Source organism: Archocentrus centrarchus, chromosome 17 (genome assembly GCF_007364275.1).
Source record: "Archocentrus centrarchus isolate MPI-CPG fArcCen1 chromosome 17, fArcCen1, whole genome shotgun sequence".
Lineage (NCBI taxonomy): Eukaryota > Metazoa > Chordata > Actinopteri > Cichliformes > Cichlidae > Archocentrus > Archocentrus centrarchus.
Genome location: NC_044362.1, coordinates 12,338,848 through 12,358,385, shown reverse-complemented (window position 1 = coordinate 12,358,385; position 19,538 = coordinate 12,338,848). Strand labels below are relative to the sequence as shown.

The 19,538-nt window shown below is 40.3% G+C and overlaps 1 protein-coding gene across 2 annotated transcripts in view; it reads left to right on the top strand.

The window, feature by feature from the left end:
• Positions 1 to 19,538, top strand: part of kcnn1a (potassium intermediate/small conductance calcium-activated channel, subfamily N, member 1a) — a 57,705-nt gene that overhangs the window by 11,734 nt on the left and 26,433 nt on the right. For both annotated transcript variants that reach the window (XM_030752929.1, XM_030752930.1), the window contains exons 2-3: positions 13,733 to 14,206; positions 17,462 to 17,557. In XM_030752929.1, the coding sequence (XP_030608789.1) occupies positions 13,733 to 14,206; positions 17,462 to 17,557 (570 nt within the window). The remainder of the gene's footprint in view (positions 1 to 13,732; positions 14,207 to 17,461; positions 17,558 to 19,538) is intronic.

The window sequence follows — 19,538 nt, the reverse complement described above, 5'->3', positions numbered from 1 at the left end:
CAATTTAGTACCTAAAAACGAAGGTACTTCAACAACAATTTTCAGTATTTTGCAAAATATGCAGGAAACCTGTTCCTGCTAAAGGTAGAAACTTGAGGCAAAAAGACACCATCGAGTACAACCAGGCTATGAAGCAGGCGATACCAGCAACTGGTGATGTAAACACGTGACTCGTCTTTACAATGTTATCATGGCTAGATCATATGGAGTGCATCACTTGCACTCTATATGACAGGAAGTGCAAACAGTGGATGATACTCTCAGTAGTAGCATCGCAACGGAGCAGGAGATGCTGCAGAGTCAAGCAGTGTTATGATGTTAAGTTTTTAAAGTTAAGTTAAAAAGCTAATAAACACCTACCCCATTATTTTCTTTTAATATAGCGCTGTATGAATATACCAGTATCATTGGGTAAATCAACACTGGAAGTTTTTCTGCTTCCTAAACAGCAGGATCTGCTTCAAAAATACAGCATTGGTTGGGCTCTAGTTTTAAAACGATGTCAATGTGGCGATATAAGAGAAATGCAGCATTTTCTTCCCTGCTTTTCCCTGGTTTATGATAGTGTTTATGTGGAGTTCCTTTGCAACTGCTTCAGCCTCTATTATCAGCCTCCTTTCAACTATTAACCCGTTAAAGGTCTGGCGGTCTGTGCAGTTCCCCTTTTTGTCTCTACCGTTTCCTCTTTAACCCTTTCATGAACAAAGCTGCTTCCCAGCTGTCTCCTGTCTCTTTCTTTGAGAGTCCATTTTCAATCATTTGTTTCTGCTCCCCAGCCACCTCTTATTCTCTGTCACACAGAAAAAAAACCCTTTTAAATAGAATCAATTTATACTAAGGAGCCCAGGGGGTATTAGAAACTGCAGCACTTAATTGCATAACTTAAAAAAAAAAAAAATCACACAGGGAAGCTGCTGTAGCTTAGGGCCGTTAGCACAATTCCCAGATCTTTTATCTTGCTTTAGTATGGTATGGTGTGGGGCCTGGTTATGGTTCATGTACCTGAAAACAAGATTATGATTGTGAGAGAAAGTACAGTAGTGCATTGAATTTTTTTCTGGAAGTGTCTCTGGATGAATTCAAATGTACTGCTTTTCCAACTGGCCTCTGTTTCACTTCACCAGAGAAAAAAAAGGGGGGGGGGGGGGGGGGGGGGTAGTTCATTGCCAGATAAGGATATTCAATTAGTTTGAGTCTATGAAAGACTGCTGCACCAGTCAGAGCACGCTGGAGCCGGGTGACATATGGTAAGGGCTCTCTGTTAGAATAGAGAAGGAATGAAACTTGATATCTTCTCATTTCATCTTGTCACTGTTTCAGTAATTTTCCCACTGGAATGTCAGGCATATACTGTCTGCTTGAGTAGATATCATTTTTCCTCTTTTCTCAATAGGAAGATCACACAGAAGATGGCTAGAAAATGGGGGAATGTAGGTGTGGGGTTTTCAAATTTGCACAGTTTTTGATTAATCTTGTTTAGTTTTTTTTTTTTCATTGGTCTTTATTCTTCATAGAAAAATGCACATAGTGTTAAGGAGAAAACATATTTATTGTATTCACTGGTATATTTATAATTGATATATTGTCAGTCAGACATTTTTGATGATTCAGTTTGGCTCTGAGATCCTAAAAAAAAAAAAAATTCCTCTGATTCGCCGTAAGTGTGTCTTTCTCTCCCTCTCTTGTCCTCTAGCTTCTTCTCTTGGCTTGTGTCCTCCTCCATCATAAATCTCAAGCAGGATGTTTCCAGGCAACTCTCCAGTCAATCTTTACTGAGTTTGTTGCGCTATCGATCTGTCCTGTGCTATAGGTTGTCCTGGCTTCTCTCTCCGCTATTGATGTTTTTTGCCTCGGGGAAAGAAGGAAACTGCCTCAGCCTGAATTTACCCGGGGCCAGTTTTCAAATGACTTACAATCACCTCACAATGAAAATAGAAATTGTCAGGCGATGCCGTTTATGCGTTGATACTGTTGTTAAGTCTCGCAGTAGTGAATGCAGCTTTATAAGAGTCCAAGATTGTGGGATTGTAACGTGGATTATGGGGCATTTAAGGGTGATAATGCCACTGTGGAACACATCCCAGCACTGTGCTGTTGGGATGTCAAATAGCCACTCAGGGAATAGCCACTTAATGAGGTTGGTGTAGTCTACTGGGAACACGTACACTGGCCATATTTCAAGCTCTTGTGGTTGGGTGTGTTTGTGAGTCTTGTGTCCCTGACCACATGCATTACTGAGCATGTTGATTAATGGGACAAAAGTTCAATGGCATGAGAAACTATTCAGGTCATAAATCATACAAAACATAATGCTCCATACATTCCTACATACATTCTTACACATGTAATTGCAAACTACAACTATTTGCACTATTGATCTCCAGCAAAACACTATTCAATTAAATTCAAATTCAATTTATTTTGATAAGGCCAGAGGCCAGAGAAACCAAATGATATTCTATAAGCATTGCTTGGAGAAAGTATACATGCATATGAGACATAGTATGAGAAGATAACTGTATATGGTAAATTTACTGGTACTTTTCTACTTAAGAGAGCATTTTTTACTATGCGGGACACACACCCACCATATGAATGACAACGTGCCCTGGCTATAGAGTGACTGCCCAAATTTTTAATAGCTCTGGCTCTGGAAGTAAAATTCCCATTCATTTCCTACTCTGACATTTCAGAAAATGTTTAGATAAAGAGTTTTAAGCTGTGACCCAAGACAACCAGCTACAAGGTGAAATATGACCATGAAAAGATTTGATTTGGAGAAAAAATAATACTAATACTCCTGCATATGCTAGTTCTCTTCTGATTGGTTAACTTACGTAAACCTGCCTAGGGGCTTCACTTATGCTGCGAAAGTCAGGTGTCAGAGCTCGGAGTGATGTCACTTCAGAGTTCACTGCATTCTAGCAGTAGTCAGAAAAATAGTTAAAAAAAAACTGGAACAATGAAGGAGACAGTAATGTTTTTGGCTAGGTTTAAAAAGGTACTCCAGGGTTCTGCAGTTTCATCTGGGGTTTGAAAAAATGTACATTTTGTTTTTTGTTTTGTTTTTTCGTTAAGTCATTCCAAATGTTTGTTAACTGCATTGCTCAGACACATGATTCCAAATGAAAACTGCATTGTTCAGACACGTACTTAAACATGGTTGTAGTATTGCTTGTATGTAAGTTATGTCTGAGTATTTTGTACTTTCAGCCTTAAAAAGAAAATCTTGGTCCTGTTTAATTTTCTTTTGTTTTTGTTATGCAAAACCCGATCATGACCTCTTCTTCCCCCATTGGAGGTTTCATCCCCGGGGTCGTGGGGCAAGAGGGTCTCGAAATTATGGGGGTAACACGGGGTGCCAGAGCAGTGGGGCCAACCTGTACATTGACTAAACAATCCAAATAAAGTGCACATGTTCCAAAAAAAAAAAAAAGAAAAAAAAAGAAAAGTAGCCAGAAAAGCGAGAAAAAACAGGATTTGTTTTGCTTCTTAACAAGGCAGAGCCATTCACGCATCACTAGCAATGCAGTGCTACAGTACCTTGCGAAAGTATTCGGCCCCCTTGAACTTTTCAACGTTTTGCCACATTTCAGGCTTCAAACATAAAGATATAAAATTTTAATTTTTTGTGAACAATCAACAACAAGTGGGACACAATCGTGAAGTGGGATGAAATTTATTGGATGTGTCAAACTTTTTTAACAAATAAAAAACTGAAAAGTGGGGCGTGCAATATTATTCGGCTCCCTTGCATTATACTTTGTAGCGCCACCTTTTGCTGCAATTACAGCTGCAAGTCGCTTGGGGTATGTCTCTATCAGTTTTGCACATCTAGGGACTGAAATTCTTGCCCATTCTTCCTTGCAAAACAGCTCGAGCTCAGTGAGGTTGGATGGAGAGCGTTTGTGAACAGCAGTCTTCAGCTCTTTCCACAGATTCTCGATTGGATTCAGGTCTGGACTTTGACTTGGCCATTCCAACACCTGGATACGTTTATTTGTGAACCATTCCATTGTAGATTTGGCTTTATGTTTTGGATCATTGTCTTGTTGGAAGATAAATCTCCGTCCCAGTCTCAGGTCTCTTGCAGACTCCAACAGGTTTTTTTTCCAGAATGGTCCTGTATTTGGCCCCATCCATCTTCCCATCAATTTTGACCATCTTCCCTGTCCCTGTTGACGAAAAGCAGGCCCAAACCATGATGCTGCCACCACCATGTTTGACAGTGGGGATGGTGTGTTCAGGGTGATGAGCTGTGTTGCTTTTACGCCAAACATATCGTTTTGCATTGTGGCCAAACAGTTCGATTTTGGTTTCATCTGACCAGAGCACCTTCTTCCACACGTTTGGTGTGTCTCCCAGGTGGCTTGTTGCAAACTTTAAACGAGACTTTTTATGGATATCTTTGAGAAATGGCTTTCTTCTTGCCACTCTTCCATAAAGGCCAGATTTGTGCAGTGTACGACTGATTGTTGTCCTATGGACAGACTCTCCCACCTCAGCTGTAGATCTCTGCAGTTTATCCAGAGTGATCATGGGCCTCTTGGCTGCATCTCTGATCAGTCTTCTCCTTGTTTGAGATGAAAGTTTAGAGGGACGGCCGGGTCTTGGTAGATTTGCAGTGGTCTGATACTCCTTCCATTTCAATATGATTGCTTGCTGCTCCTTGAGATGTTTAAAGCTTGGGAAATCTTTTTGTATCCAAATCCGGCTTTGAACTTTATACAGACTTGATTACACACAGGTGGTTTCTGTTTATCATCATCAGTCATTTGGGACAACATTGGATCATTCAGAGATCCTCACTGAACTTCTGGAGTGAGTTTGCTGCACTGAAAGTAAAGGGGCCGAATAATATTGCACGCCCCACTTTTCAGTTTTTTATTTGTTAAAAATAAATTTCATTCCACTTCACGATTGTGTCCCACTTGTTGTTGATTCTTCACAAAAAATTAAAATTTTATATCTTTATGTTTGAAGCCTGAAATGTGGCAAAAGGTTGAAAAGTTCAAGGGGGCCGAATACTTTCACAAGGCACTGTATGTTTTCATTTATTTATTTTTTTGCACTTAAAGAAAAAAAAAAACTCTGCAGCACGTTCACAGCCAGAGCCTGGTTAGTGCTCTGCATTTAGCTTATTTAGCAATGGCAGCACAGATCATGAGTTTTACACATTTGGTACTGCATAATGTAGTGGTTTGCATATTTGCTTGGTATGCAAAAGTTTGGTGATTCTACCAGCCAGAGACACAAAGGTTGCATCAGGAAGCAAAACTCTGCCAAATCAAACATGCAGTGCTACCTGCTTGTTGCAACCTGTTGTGACAAGGGAGCAACTAAACATAGCCTCTTCTTACAGTTTTACTAATGTTTACATCCACTGCTGCCATCTTGGATCATTAAGTCGAGGTTAGTGGGATTGCTCTAACTTTCTGATTTGGAAGTCCAACTTGAGGGGGCGACTTCAAATGGCGCACACCATCATTTGCACTTACTCATGTAGATTGTGGGGTGCTATGCTTGTAGCAGATGATCACATCAAGAAATCGACAACCAGGTTATGTCATCATGTCGCAACAATGGTAGCTCATCTAAATGCTTGCTTACATCACTAAACTAAAAGCCATCCCACAACTACTGAAAACGTTTAATCAGTGCCACCCCAGCACAGACTTGCTGAGAAATGAGCATGGTTTCCCCTTTGGGAGGCAGGTAATATTGCTGTTTCCCTCTCGCAACTGAGTTGAGCTTGGAGATACAAGGTCAGGGCCCTGAATATTAATGCTGTACCTGTTCATTATGCCTAAACCCTTGATCATACTTACTACACAAAAAATAATTGACTATGCATTTTAATGGAAATTCTAATGGAAATATTTACCTTTTCGTCAGTGTTCACTATGAACATGTCCCAAAAAGGATGGCGGAGGTCAATCCGTTAAAACGTTTTGACAGTGCAGATAAAATTATTTAGGAACCATTACTTCAAAATCATACCTAGCCTATGCAAGCTATTGTACAGCACATGAAACCAATACTTGCAGAAATCATTTCTATCTTTCCTAATCAGCTGTAGAAGCTGTAATGTGTGTGTGCTCAGGATTGGCTGTTTGACTGGATGGGAAGACGCTGTTTCTGACTTCATCCTTGAGTAACACATTTAACCCTAACTTTCTTAGTTAATATATGCATGTATGTAACTAATAAATTAATGTTGCATTAATTTCCACACACCTCCCTGCCCTCTTACATTACACCTATTGAATTCAGTTCAATTTTATTTTATAGTGCCAAAGTTTTTGTTAGTTAATGTAATAGAATTAAAGAAAAGTATGAATGTAAGCGTGTGAGAGAAAGTACCATTTCTGGCCTAAAACTTCTCTCGTGCAGTTCGTTAAACACCTGTTCTCGCCTCCTAAATAGGTTATTGGCACAAATCTGGAATCAATCAAGCAATCAGGCATAATGGGAGTCTCTGAAGGTGAATGGGGCAATACTGTTGATTAGCTAAAAGAAAAAACTGTAGTTACATGCAGTACTTGATTACAGTAGATGTAATATATTTACTTCCCAGCCTTGCAGCATTTAAGGATGGTTCCACACACACATAACCAAATTCAACTTCCCTTTTTTTTTTTTTACTATATATTATCATTCTCAGTTCACCCATTATGGTCTGTTCTGCAGATGAGGTTTCTAACAACCCTGTCCTTTAATTTGCTGAAAATTAAAATGGTCTCTAATGAGGCAATGGCTGTCCCATGGGAAAAATACCCCTCCTCCCATTAGTTCTAACCCCAATCTCCCCAGGACCTAGATTACAAAGCACACACTCACACATGAAATAACCTTGTTGGGTCCTAATTATAACAGCGTTGTGTCTCAGTTGAACACAGTGCATTATTAGTCCTAACAATATCACATTCCCACAGGCATGTACCTGTGTCCTTCCTTCCGTGAAGGCTTTGTCTTGTTTTTGGCTACTTTTTCTTTCATCTCTAAATACAGAGTGAAAGAGGGCAAGAGGGAGGCTGAGCTTAACAAGAAGCTAATAATTGTCTCTGTTATCAAACAGACCATCAATTTTAATTGCAGAATGTGCAGAGAGTGAATTTCCAGACATTTTTCCTTTTCATATCACACATACTTGTTATATTTATAATAATAATAATATCTTTCTTACTGTATTCACTATTTCTACCATTGTGATGGTGTTTAAATCATCAACACTGAACCAAACAGTGAAAATGTCTGATCTGATTTTCTGCTCAAAAGTTTATGCTACTGTCCCATATTTTAAGTCTAGTTCTTTTTCTCAGTAAAGGTTAAAACAGCCCTGAGGCGGCCCCAGTGCTAAACGTACAGAAGCAGGTGCACTGTTCAAAAAGTGGGTTTTACTCTACCCAAAAATGATATGAAAAATAAAAAGTAATGAAAATATGGGCCTGCTTATTTTAGGAAGTAGGTAGGCCCATGAAAGAGGTCAGCTAAAGACAATGCTACTCAAAGATGCTGCTTATAAAACCACGAGTTTCTCCCAACAACCTGACCTAATCCAAAGAGAGCCAACTTAATTTATAAACAAGGGGAACAAGCTATTATAAATACAAAGGGGAGGACAGTTACTGTCATGTTCAAGAAACCAGTTTGAGATCATTTGAGCTTTGACATTGTACGTTATCATGCTGGAAGCAGCCATCAGAAGATGGGCACACTGCAGTCATAAAGGGATGGTGCTTAAATGCTGCTCAGCTGGTACTAAGGGCCCCAAAGTGTGCCAAGAAAATATCCCCACAATATTACACCACCACCAGTGAGCGTAACCATTAATATAAGGCAGGATGGATCCATGCTTTCATGTCATTTACATCAAATTCTAACCCTACTGTCAGAATGTGGCAGCAGAAATCGAGACCAGGCAACATTTTTCCAATCTACTATTATGCAATTTTGGTGATCTCATATGAAGTGTAGCCTCAGTTTCCTGTTTCCTGACTAAGCTGACAGGATTGGCATCCGGTGTGCTCCTCTGCTGTTGTAGCTCATCTGCTTCAAAGTTTAATGCGTTTAGAGATGCTCCCCTGAATACCTTGGTTGTCTTCCATCAACATTGGGATTTTCTCTTTTTCAGACCATTCTCTGTAAACCCTAGAGGAGGTTGTGTGGGAAAATCCCAGCAGCTCAACAGGTTCTGAAATACTCAGACGGTCTGGCACCAACAACCATGCCACGTTCAAAGTTGCTTTCTGCCCCATTCTGATGCTTGTTTCAGTAGGTCATCTTGACCATGTCTACATGAATAAATGCACTGAGTTGCTGCCCTGTGATTGGCTGATTAGATATTTGCCTTAACGAGCAGTTCAAGAGGTGTACCTAATAAACAGCTAGTGAGAGGAAGTGCACACAATATACCATATATACACAACCAGACATGCATAGACAGGGGAGTAGAAATGTTTGAATAAATGTATGAGGCTGAAACACACTTGGCTTTTCATGTATTTCAACACATATTCCAGCCTTGTCCCAGACATACGTGAGCTGCTCACTTCGGTGCACATCAAGTTGTTCATATATTACCGATTGTACCAGACGTAAAGTCGGTGTGACTTTACATTTCAGGGAATTCTGTGAGAACTTTCAACATCTGCTTTCTCCTTACTCCCTAGAACTGCCATGTCTTCATGAAACACTCAGAATAGCTGTAGCTTATCCCAGAGACAGACACCCCTACAGAGATATGAGGGCATGAAGTATAGGGTGATAAGACTGAACACAAAGAGTCTCACCTTTTCCACTGCTGCAAGATAAGTTTTTAAATCATATTGTTATTCCTCAGACATGTGTCTAAAGAACACACTATTCACCTTTAAACAATGGATGTTCCAGCTTTATTAATTAAATATATAATGTTTGTTTCCATCAGCTCAGCACACAGATAGCTGTGATAGAGTAGGAGTGTGTGGTGTGAGAGTGTGGTGCTGCAGCTACTGGTTATCCCCTGTCTTTGCTAGTGCTGAGTAATGATCCACATGCTGGTTGGGGATGGATGGAGGAGCCCTGTTTCCTGCTGGCCTGTCAGAGAAATGTGACAGCGTCTAGTGTGCGGGGACAAACTGGAGAGTGTAGCCTGCAGCTCTCAATCACTCCAGGGGCCGGCAGAGACGCCCATAGGGAGCTGTCTTTCCTCTCTTTCATTTATCTCTTTCTGTTTTCACCCTTTTATGTTTCCTCGGTTTCTAGAGCTCTGCCTCACTTTGTCGCTTTTCCCCGTGTCTCTCTCATTTGTGACCTTCCTTTCATATCGGACTTGTCAGCATCTGTCGTCTGTTCACAGATTTTACACAAACACATGCATCTTCTCAAACAGTTTCTCCTCAAGCTTGTTTCGTTGCTGCACGCTGTCTGCATCGATATCCGACCTAATCCAGAGCCTGGCCGAGGCTCAGCGTGTACTTCTAGCACACAGACCCCCCCCCCCCCCCCCCCCCCCCCCCCCACATACATGCACACACATAATTAAACAGACTGACACCCACATGCTCAAACTTACAAACACACCCAGTGAATATTATAATCCATACTTCATTTTTAGAGTATATAAGCTTTCAAAACTACATACAGCACTGGAGAGTGAAAGGGTTTCTATTTGATTTGAGCTGGACGGAGAGTGAGACAGAGAGAAAAGAGAGACAGAGGGTTGTCGTCATTTAAACTGTTCTGCACTGAGGCTTTTCAATTTGATTATAAGTCTCCATTTCAAAGAGCCTGGATGCTGCGTGCTATTCAGACTAAAATTGAGCTGTTGGTTGGCTGGACAGGCAGCCCTCACCCATGCCTCCTCTGTGGGGGCATCAGGGGACAGCAATGGCATGCTGGTCCATCATGCCCTTCTGCTGTTTAGTCTGGTTGAAGGGGAAAATGTGAAACGCAAAGGAGCCAGGGTAGCTGGCTAAGTGGGTGAGAGTATGGAATTGATTGCGTGCTGTGAGATTTTGGAAAGCAGTGTGAGGATTCTTGCTGTAAAGTCTGTAAAGGACTCTTTAGTTATACAGAGAGGAATCCTGGCCTAGATTTTAGTATGTTTAAGTTGTATTATTTTTATTGTGCATATCTTCCAATTTTATTTTCACACCCTGGTTTATTTTTCAGCACAGCAAAATCCCTCCCTGAGATCTGACTGAAGTGCGTGTGCGCACACACACACACACACACAACACACACACACACACACACACACAGTTGTGGATCTGTTTGAGGACCCAAGAACACTGAGTGCCCACACAGTTGTTTTGCCCTGTGACTTTCAAAACATAATTTTAATACTCTAATCTAGTGAGATGTACCGTTTAAAAATAAATACATTTTGGCTCCTTTTCTAAAAATCTGTGCATCTATGGAAAAATGCTTGTATATATTTTTATAAGTAACAATGCTCCACTCTAATGTGAAAACTGGACAAACCAGAAGTTTTCGTGTGTTTTTAAATGCAAGACCTCATGTAAAAATCTCTTTAGGGAAAAAAAAAAATCATCTGTAAAACAGTCGCAGTATCTCAGAGTGTACTCTAAGAATACACATTTTGTTTATGTATGCAGTATATGAACAAAACATGTAGATCATGGCATTTTTTCTTTAAATGGGTGACATCACCAAGTGTGTCATACATACATACAAGGCTGGTTTACTGTTTTAGTCTGTTGTAATGCACACATTAGCACACGCTAAATGCACTCAAAACATTGGGGGGGGGGGGGGGGGGGGGGGGGGGGGGGGGGGGGGTTGTCAGGAAAAAAGCCACCTTTGAAAACAAGGGCTTTGTCAAGTATCTTAAAATAAAAATTAGCCAGAACTATACCTTTAGGATGAACGCATTCAATAAATAAATATCACAGTGAAACTCTGAAGTAGTTTCTAATACTTTTGTTTTGGACACCCTTTTCCTGTACATTCACACAAACATCCACAAGCGATGTTTGAGATAGTGGTCCTCTGTGAGTCTCTGTAATATTTTGTCAACTTTTATAGTTCAGGGTCTATATTTGCATATCAAGCATCTCAGGAAGTTTGACTGAGACTAAAATAACGTGAGTTCAACAAGAAGCGAAACTTCAGAGTTATTTACCTCCCGCACAAAAGTTGGAAATTATCTCTTGAGAATGAGTGACATCATGTTCTAACGTCTAAAAGCAAAGGAGTAAGGATACTTTGTAGTTGCTCGCCAGTTACTGTGATGATCATTTAAAGGACTGACAGGCTTTTCTGCTGTGCATCTTCTGAAATATTTATCAGAACTTAATAAAATGACTTTCTAAAAGGATACAGATTGCTTATGGTCGTTAGAATCGATCCAGTCATATTTTGCAGGATGATTTAGCACTGCTTTTAGTCTTCTGACACAGTCAGAATATATCTGTAGTCCACGATTGGTGATATTTATGACATTTGCAGCTTAAAAATTTAGAATATTGTGGAAAAAAAAATCCCTTTTTGCATCTCCATGAAGCTGGTCAGCACATGGAAGCATGAAGAATCTCTTGGCTGGTGGCTGTGTTGACGTTGGACTGGATGAAACACAGCGGACCACAACCACCACCAACGCCAGCAGATTACATACCCCACTAAATCATCACAGACTCCATTAACTTCACACTGGACTTCAGACACCCTGGAAACTGTGCTTGTCCACTCTTGCACCAGACTCTAGGACCTTGATTTTCAAATGGTATGGCTCATGGCAGAGTGGAGCAGTGGTTTGCACTTGTGTCTCATAGCAGGGAGCTCCTGGGTTTGAATCCACTGTCTGGCTTGGGCCTTTTACAAAAGAAATAAACTTTCTCACGCTATTCTAATTCTAATTTTTTTTTTTTTTTTTTTGCAATCCAATAGTGTATTGAGTTGTCATACTGACAGCTCCGAGGGTTTTCTGAAGCAGAGAATCACCAAGGAGGACATAATTTGCAGGAAGTCTTTCCAAACTGAAACAACTGAAATGAATAAATATGTATGGATTCTAATCCTTGATGTCAATAAGATGTAAACTGTTAGAATTAATTTAACGTCAGTCACAAGACTCTTTTATCCAAGTAGCGTCTGCAGGGAAAATTAAATTAGGAAAATTCAGCCTCCTGTTCTAATTATATCCTCTTCCATCATCTTGGGTAGGACTGCCATATCAGCATCTATTTCTACAGTCTTTCCTGTCATTCAAATCTAAAGTTCACTTACTTCAGTCTTCGTGTAGAGGGGTCCTAATGGCACAGATTAAAAAGCAATTTAATACAGAAAAGGGGATTAGAAACACTATGGGCTGCACTTATCCGTAACCTTTAGTCCTGTTCTCATGGAGCCACAATATGTGCAAGACGATAGCATCACAGGACCAGAGTTAGTAAATTTCCATTAGGGCTGCCCTTCTGTATTCCCACCAGCACATTTAAAGGCATTAGGCATGCTTTGTCAAGGCTGATAAAAAAAGGGCCAGCAGTGCTATCGCACACCCCCGACTTGTTTCGGAAAAAGCACTGTTCCATGTGAAGTTTTCATAACCCATTATGATAATCGGCCCAAGTCTCTGAAGGGCAAGGGATAGACAGGCAGATAGATGCTTCTGGGGTGACTGCTCTATAGTCTCTGCATGGATAGAACATTTTCTGCCTGCGTTGCCCAGGCACAAACTCATTCCTATCTACCAAGAACAGCAGAAGTGATATAGGACCCAGTGAAAGCAGAGGCATATCTCACAGCATTGGGTTCGAAGGTGATTTGAAAGCAAGAGAAAAAAAAATAACTTAAAAATATTTTCTCCATTTCCCTTACAATGAGGAAAATACTGTTTTCAGTGGTGGAAACTTAATATTTATATGCTTGTATCACCCTTTGTTCTTCAACTTGCCTGTAAGCTGGCCTCAGCAGACATGAGATACCTTAAACACTATACTGTTTTTGTTTTTTTGTTTTTTAAAATCAGTGAGAAGCTGGGATGCTTGATTTAAGGTGGTCCGCGTTTTCTTCTTCTCTCTTTTGGGCAGCTAGCTGCTCATCTCGGCAGGGGGAAAATGTTTGTCTGACAGGAAACAGGGCCATGCTGAGCATTAATCATTTATATCTAAATTTGTGCTGCGCAAAGATTCAATTTTCTGCACTTTGTAGGGTCCAATATTGGTTATATGGTTTTATTTATACATCACCCCCCCCCCCCCCCCCCCCCCCCCCCCATTCATTATTTATTTATTTTGAGCCATGCAGTTTTGATACCATTTCTTGAAAGGAAGCTAATATGTATAAAAAAATTAAATAAAAAAAAAAAACTACACAAAAGAGGGCCACCAGATATTTAACTGGTAAATCAGTTTTTATTACTCATAAAAACAGGCTTTTCCTACTATTTTTAATGAACAGCTGTATCTTGATTAGAATTTACTGGGTTGTTGCTCGAGAAAAAGCCTCCAGATTTGAGACTTTCAAACAAGAAGTATTGCTATTTTGATTCACACTGCACGCTTGGACACATGTCCTGCTAAGCACTAAATTTGTCTCCTTTTATAACCAATATTGTTTTTGCAAGATCCTTTCGTCTCCGTGCCCTCTCCAGAGCTAGAGTGATATAACTCCTACATCAATGCTCTATTTAAAGTCTAAACCTGTGTGTTTCTTCAACCTGCTGTCGGTTTTTACACCTTTTTTGTTGTGATAGTATTGTATTTATTCCTTCGCTTCCTGTTCACAGGCCACTACTGAGCAGAAGAAGCTGAGCCATGCTGGATCCAAGCCCTCCCTCTCTGAGAGCTGTGGCCGACTCCCTCAGATAGCCATGAACACCTGCAAGTACAATGGCGGAGTGGTGAGACCACTAGTGGGCAGCCTGGCGTCCTCGTCGCGCCGCAACCTCGCGGAGCTCGACTCGGAGACGCAACCCCTGCAGACGCTGCACAGCTCCGGCCTGGAGGTGGTGGTGTCCAAGGGCAACGGCGGCGAAGACCCCAGCAAGGCGTCCAACGAGAGCTTGGTCAGGGAGGGGAGCGGGCGGGGTGGCGGCAGGGCTCCCCAGAAGAAGAACAGGGACATTGGCTACAAGCTCGGCCACCGGAGGGCGTTGTTTGAGAAGCGGAAGCGGCTAAGCGATTACGCTCTCATCTTTGGGATGTTTGGGATTGTTGTCATGGTGACAGAGACGGAACTGTCATGGGGGGTTTACACTAAGGTAGGTTGTGCATGTGTGTGATGCATGAGTGGGAGCCCTGTGTGTTGTCATTGCTATTGTTATGTTTGAGTTGTGTGGGGTTGGCAGCTGTCAGTTTTATGAAGAGTGATTATTAGCACAGACACTGACGTACAGTATGCAACAAAGCAACTGGGAGTATTGCTCCAATAGAAATAAAAAGGAGTGTCATGTGATCTGCGCAATGACTAATAGACTATTTATTCTATTAAAAGTCTGATTGTCTTTTGGGGTTTGTTTTTTTGTTCTTTTTCTGTTTGCCGGTAGGTCTATTTTTGTCACTACTTAAAAGTTTTAGTTATTGGCATCAGATTGGTACATAGCCAAAGGTCTGATTTCATTGCTGTTGCCACTGTGGGAGAAGGAGAGTGCTATAGTGGCGTAAAGCGGACAAAGAGAGATGAAGACGCATAGATACGAAGAGGTCGGTCAGTGAGAATAAAAGACAGGAATGAAGTTCCAGATGTTTCAGACTGCATCAGTTAATAAGTGCAGATGACGCAGCTCACTCTAGAGACAAGAGGGAGTCTTGAGACTCTTGAGCAAGGACATTAGCAACGCAGTTTGTTTTCAGGGTCACTGTGACCAAGCCACCACCTCTTGGCCCATCATTGTCCATCAGTGTCAAACAGTCAGTCCTAGCATGTCATATTTGAAGGGGGAATATCATTCACTTAGTGCACTTAGTCCCACAACGTTATTTATCCGGCTGTTTACTGTGGAGCTGACACTGCAGCAATATGATAGGTGACAGAGCTGTTTGCTGTCTTCTCTGGAGCAGGTAAAAACTAAGTAGGATAGAAGACCTAGGGTAGAAGTGGATTGCAAGTTTAAGCACATTAATCACAAAGAGTGCTGATCACTTTGGGGTCAAAACCACAGACTTTAAAAGGAAAGATGGAAACAGCCACAGCGCTATAACCGACTGGTTTGTGGACACTTGTTCTTAATCGAGGAGTTGGGCATTTTGGCCATCGCTATCTTGTCACAAGCGAGGGGTGGATCTTACTGAGAATCTGACATAGGGATTCAAGATATCAGAAATTTAGTAGTTGGTACCAATGCCAGTAGAATTATATGATTCTCAATACCCAGTTTGATACTATATCAAAAAAAAAAAGGAGATTATGCCATGTACTTAAACATAAAGCTACTTTTAGCTGCTCTCTTATCACAAGGGGTCACCACAGCAGGTAGCTCCACGTGTTTGATTTATACACCAGATGCAACCTCAAAGGGGATTGGTTTCTCTGGCTGGGATTGAACTATTGACTTTTCACATGCCAAGGAAATGTGTAAGCCACTACAGTATACACTTAAGCATAACTGCCCCATCTCATTGGGTTTGCTGTTTAAATGCAGAGGCTATGTTGATCTTTCACAGCCCGTCATAAATAAACTCCAAACAAAACTTTTATCACTGTCAGCAAAAAGAAAGGAAGGCAGTGTTTGTACAGCTGAAAATTCATAATGAATAATTAATTATACATAGGTTGCACTTGTCTTAATGGGTGTTTTTTTTTATTTTATGTATGTTGGATTGGAGTGTGTTAACTGTTATGATAGCCATTATAACAATTATACATCTCTGAATATTTTGAGTGTTTGTGAACGAGATACTGAGATTCATTCAAAAGCATGAATTTTGTATACAATTATAGTAACATCAGTGGGAAGTGCCTCTGTAGATAATAGGCTCTAACAGACAAAACCACATGTAGTTTTCTTTCACAAGGGATAGATTTTTTTTAATTGTTATTTTTTTTTGCCCATTTGTGTCTGTATGTGCATTTTAATTGTTCTTGCTTACATATGTGTGTGAGGTAGGGCATGTGTGTCTATAAGATATAGTAAGTTGGTGGGGTAATCTATAGGATGATTTATGGGGTTTTAAGAAAGTCAATGGATTTGTCTGTGACTGTTACTGAGTTTTGTTCAGTCCATTCATCATACTGACCTCAGCTGAAATGGAAATGACCTAATGTCTCTGAGCAGCACCGCAGCCTTCCCACGTCAGACAGGTAGCATGTGCTGTGGCTGGTCCATTTTCCAGCTCACGTCCCATCACGGATCAGACGCTTGCGGCTCAGCGAAGGTTTTCTGAGCCCTGAAGGAGGGAACATGTAAAGAGGCAGTGAGCACTGGGACTTAAAAATACTTGAACCTCTGGCACGTGGATTAATTGGTTTACTCAGTATTATTTCATCTGGGACTTTCAAAACAATTTCAGACATTAGAATGTCTTGAGAATGTGTCGCCAACCTGAGGGGCAAAGCAATCTAGTTGATAGCTAAAAATAATTCTGTAATATGGACCACCAAAGGACAATATATATTGAGTAGCAAGGACTATCATTTCACTGACAATTATGAATAATGTTTTCACTTTTTTTTAATCGTTTGTCATCAGTGTTGTTATTGCAATAACAACACTATGATCATTAGCCTGCTGCAGAGCAGCATTTTTACACCATGGTTGTTAAATTGATTTATCAGCTGGTATTTTACCAACATAGAGGGTGGGGGGATTTGAGTAGTACAGTTCTCATTTCCTAGATCTACGGCACCCATGTATACACACACGCACACACACACACGCACACACACACGCACACGCGCATAGACTCACACAAACAGCTTTCCTGTTTGAGCATCCAGCTGGCCTATTTATCACCAGCAGTGCTCATTGTGGTGGCCCCCCTGCTAATACCATCCCTGCCTTTTCTGCACCTACCATTAAGTGGAAAGTCCCCCTGTTAGTGCTGGGCTTTGATTAATTGGTAGTTTAGATGGTGGGAAATGGTGTCCATAGATAATATCAGGCTGCACCTCCACCTGCAGCTGCATTGTTAGGGAACATCCTGACTGCACTGTTTGTGAAACCCCATTATCTGGTTTCCGGTTGGGCTTAAGCTAATAAGTAACGTGTGTGTTAGTCTATGTCTGAGAGTCTTATGTTTGGGTGCAGTTGTATAGTGTCATCTGTATATATGTAACACAGTAGATGACTTTAGAATGACATGCATCTTCTTTTAAACCTGGAAAATATGAGTTGTGTTATGGTAAAAAATTTTACTTTAACAGTTCTTATTTCATTAAACCACTTCATTTGACCGTATTGCTAAGCTGTACTCCTCTCTATATGATGCTGTGTGATGTATGCACCTGTTAATAAAACTGTTTTAATTTATGTGGCTATTTCTAATATTGTCTTTCATTTCTTTTTTTCTCACCCTAGGAATCTTCATACTCATTTGCACTGAAATGCCTTATCAGCCTTTCCACTGTTATATTGCTTGGTCTTATAATAATGTACCATGCCCGGGAAATCCAGGTGAGTGTACTGCAGAAAAAGCAACCTTGTTTTATTCATTTTACTTTTGGGATCAGTGTGGCAGTAGCGATAAGACAATTGGCCAGACGAGGTTTTCTGATGTGGCAGCTGACCCCAAATGAAAGAAGTTAACTATTATAAAACATGATTTAAAAACTTTAAAATACTTGTTGTTATTTAAAAAAAAAAGAAAAAAAGACTTCTATAAATTGAATTCCTAATGATAAAAAATATAACTACAAAGCAAAACTCCCATTTTTCAGTTAAACTGAAATTGAAGCAGTCAGTCCAGTGTGTAACATAAATGATACAAAGATAAACTTCTAAAGCTTGAAAAATGCTGACAAAAAATGTTGGTGCTTAATTGTAACCATCAGTAATGGATTGTAAATTGATAGACAAATGTTAGGAAATTTTCCTTTTTTCCTTTTAAGAATAAAATTATAAACTGTTTACTGATCGTTCATTTCTGTAATTAGTTTGTGTAAAAAATAGAGTTTTTTGAATTACAGCACTGTGCAAAAGTCTTGCACCACCCTTCATTTGTTTATGTTTTGCTTCCAAGGAGCCAGACTTTCTTTAAAAAGTGGTCTTGAGCAATAGTTCTCCAGGGTTTCCGAAGGTCTTCCAACACTTTCCTTTGGACACTTGCTGCTTTTTCATTCATTTTCAGTCCAGTCCTTACACCTGACCAGGAATGTTTTTTATTTCATTGTTAAGCCACTTCAGTTGAATCTACAAAAAGTGCCAAAGATAACAGTTTGGCGGGCATAAAATAGTATTTTTGCACCAACAAGTTGATTCACAGTTAACACCTCACTGTGAATCAACTTGTTGGTGCATAAAATAGTATTTTTGCACCAACAAGTTGATTCACAGTGAGGTGTTAACTATCCTGGCATAGCTCAACATGGTGTGCATTTGTAAAAAAAAATGTGAGGAAATTAGACAAGTCGAGGACAGAAGAAGTACCAGGCCTAAAAACTGTCTACAGTAGATGAACTGTATCTGAAAGTTATGACCTTTAGCCACAGGAAAAAATCCACATTTGAAATTTCTGGTTCAAACTGCAATCAATATGCACAGCTGAGGTCAGGAGAGAGGTACAACAGGGAGTGTCTACAGGTGTCTGTGAAGCTTCTGTCATAGTTTGGAGCTGCATTTCGGCCAGTGGTGTCGGAGATCCTGTCAAAATTAATGGAATTATGAAGGCAGAAAGGTACCATCAAATTCTGATCCACCCTGCCGTACCAGCAGGAAAGCATCTGAATGGCTTTTACTGCACTGGCACTGAAACATACTGCCAGTGCAGTAAAAGCGTACCTGGATAAACACACAGTGGAACGCAATCAGTCATGGATTGGCCTCCCCAGAGCCTGGACCTCAACATTATTGAAGCAGTGTGGGATCATTCTGACAGAGAACAGAACAAAATGCAGCAACATCCAAAGAAGAGCTTTGGATGTCCTTCAAGAAGCCTGGAGAACTATTCCTGAAGACTACCGAAAGAAATGACAGAAAGTTGCCTCAGAGAGTTCAGGCTGTGCTGAAGAATAAAGGTGGTCACACCAAATATTGACCTTCAAGCTTGTTGGAACAGTACAAACTCTATTTTTTGCCTTGTATGCTGTATTTTCATGTATGTTTACACGTTTCAATAAATTGCCGCGCCCTTTTCCATTTTCCTAACAAAATATAAAGATATGATTGGTTGATGAAGAGTTTTGCACAGTACTTTATTGTATTGTATCAAAAGAGACAATACCACATCAACAAATGTAATACTTTATATTAAAATATTTTATATTTGTTAGTGACTCCAGAGACATTAACATTGGCCCGTACTTTTTTGTTACTTAACCACATTGTTTCTTACACACACTCAGCATTCAGCCTTACAGTAAGACCTCTCAATTGAGGTACTTACTCATGACCTTAACCATGAAATAACCTTGACCTTAAAAATCTTCCATATTTATCC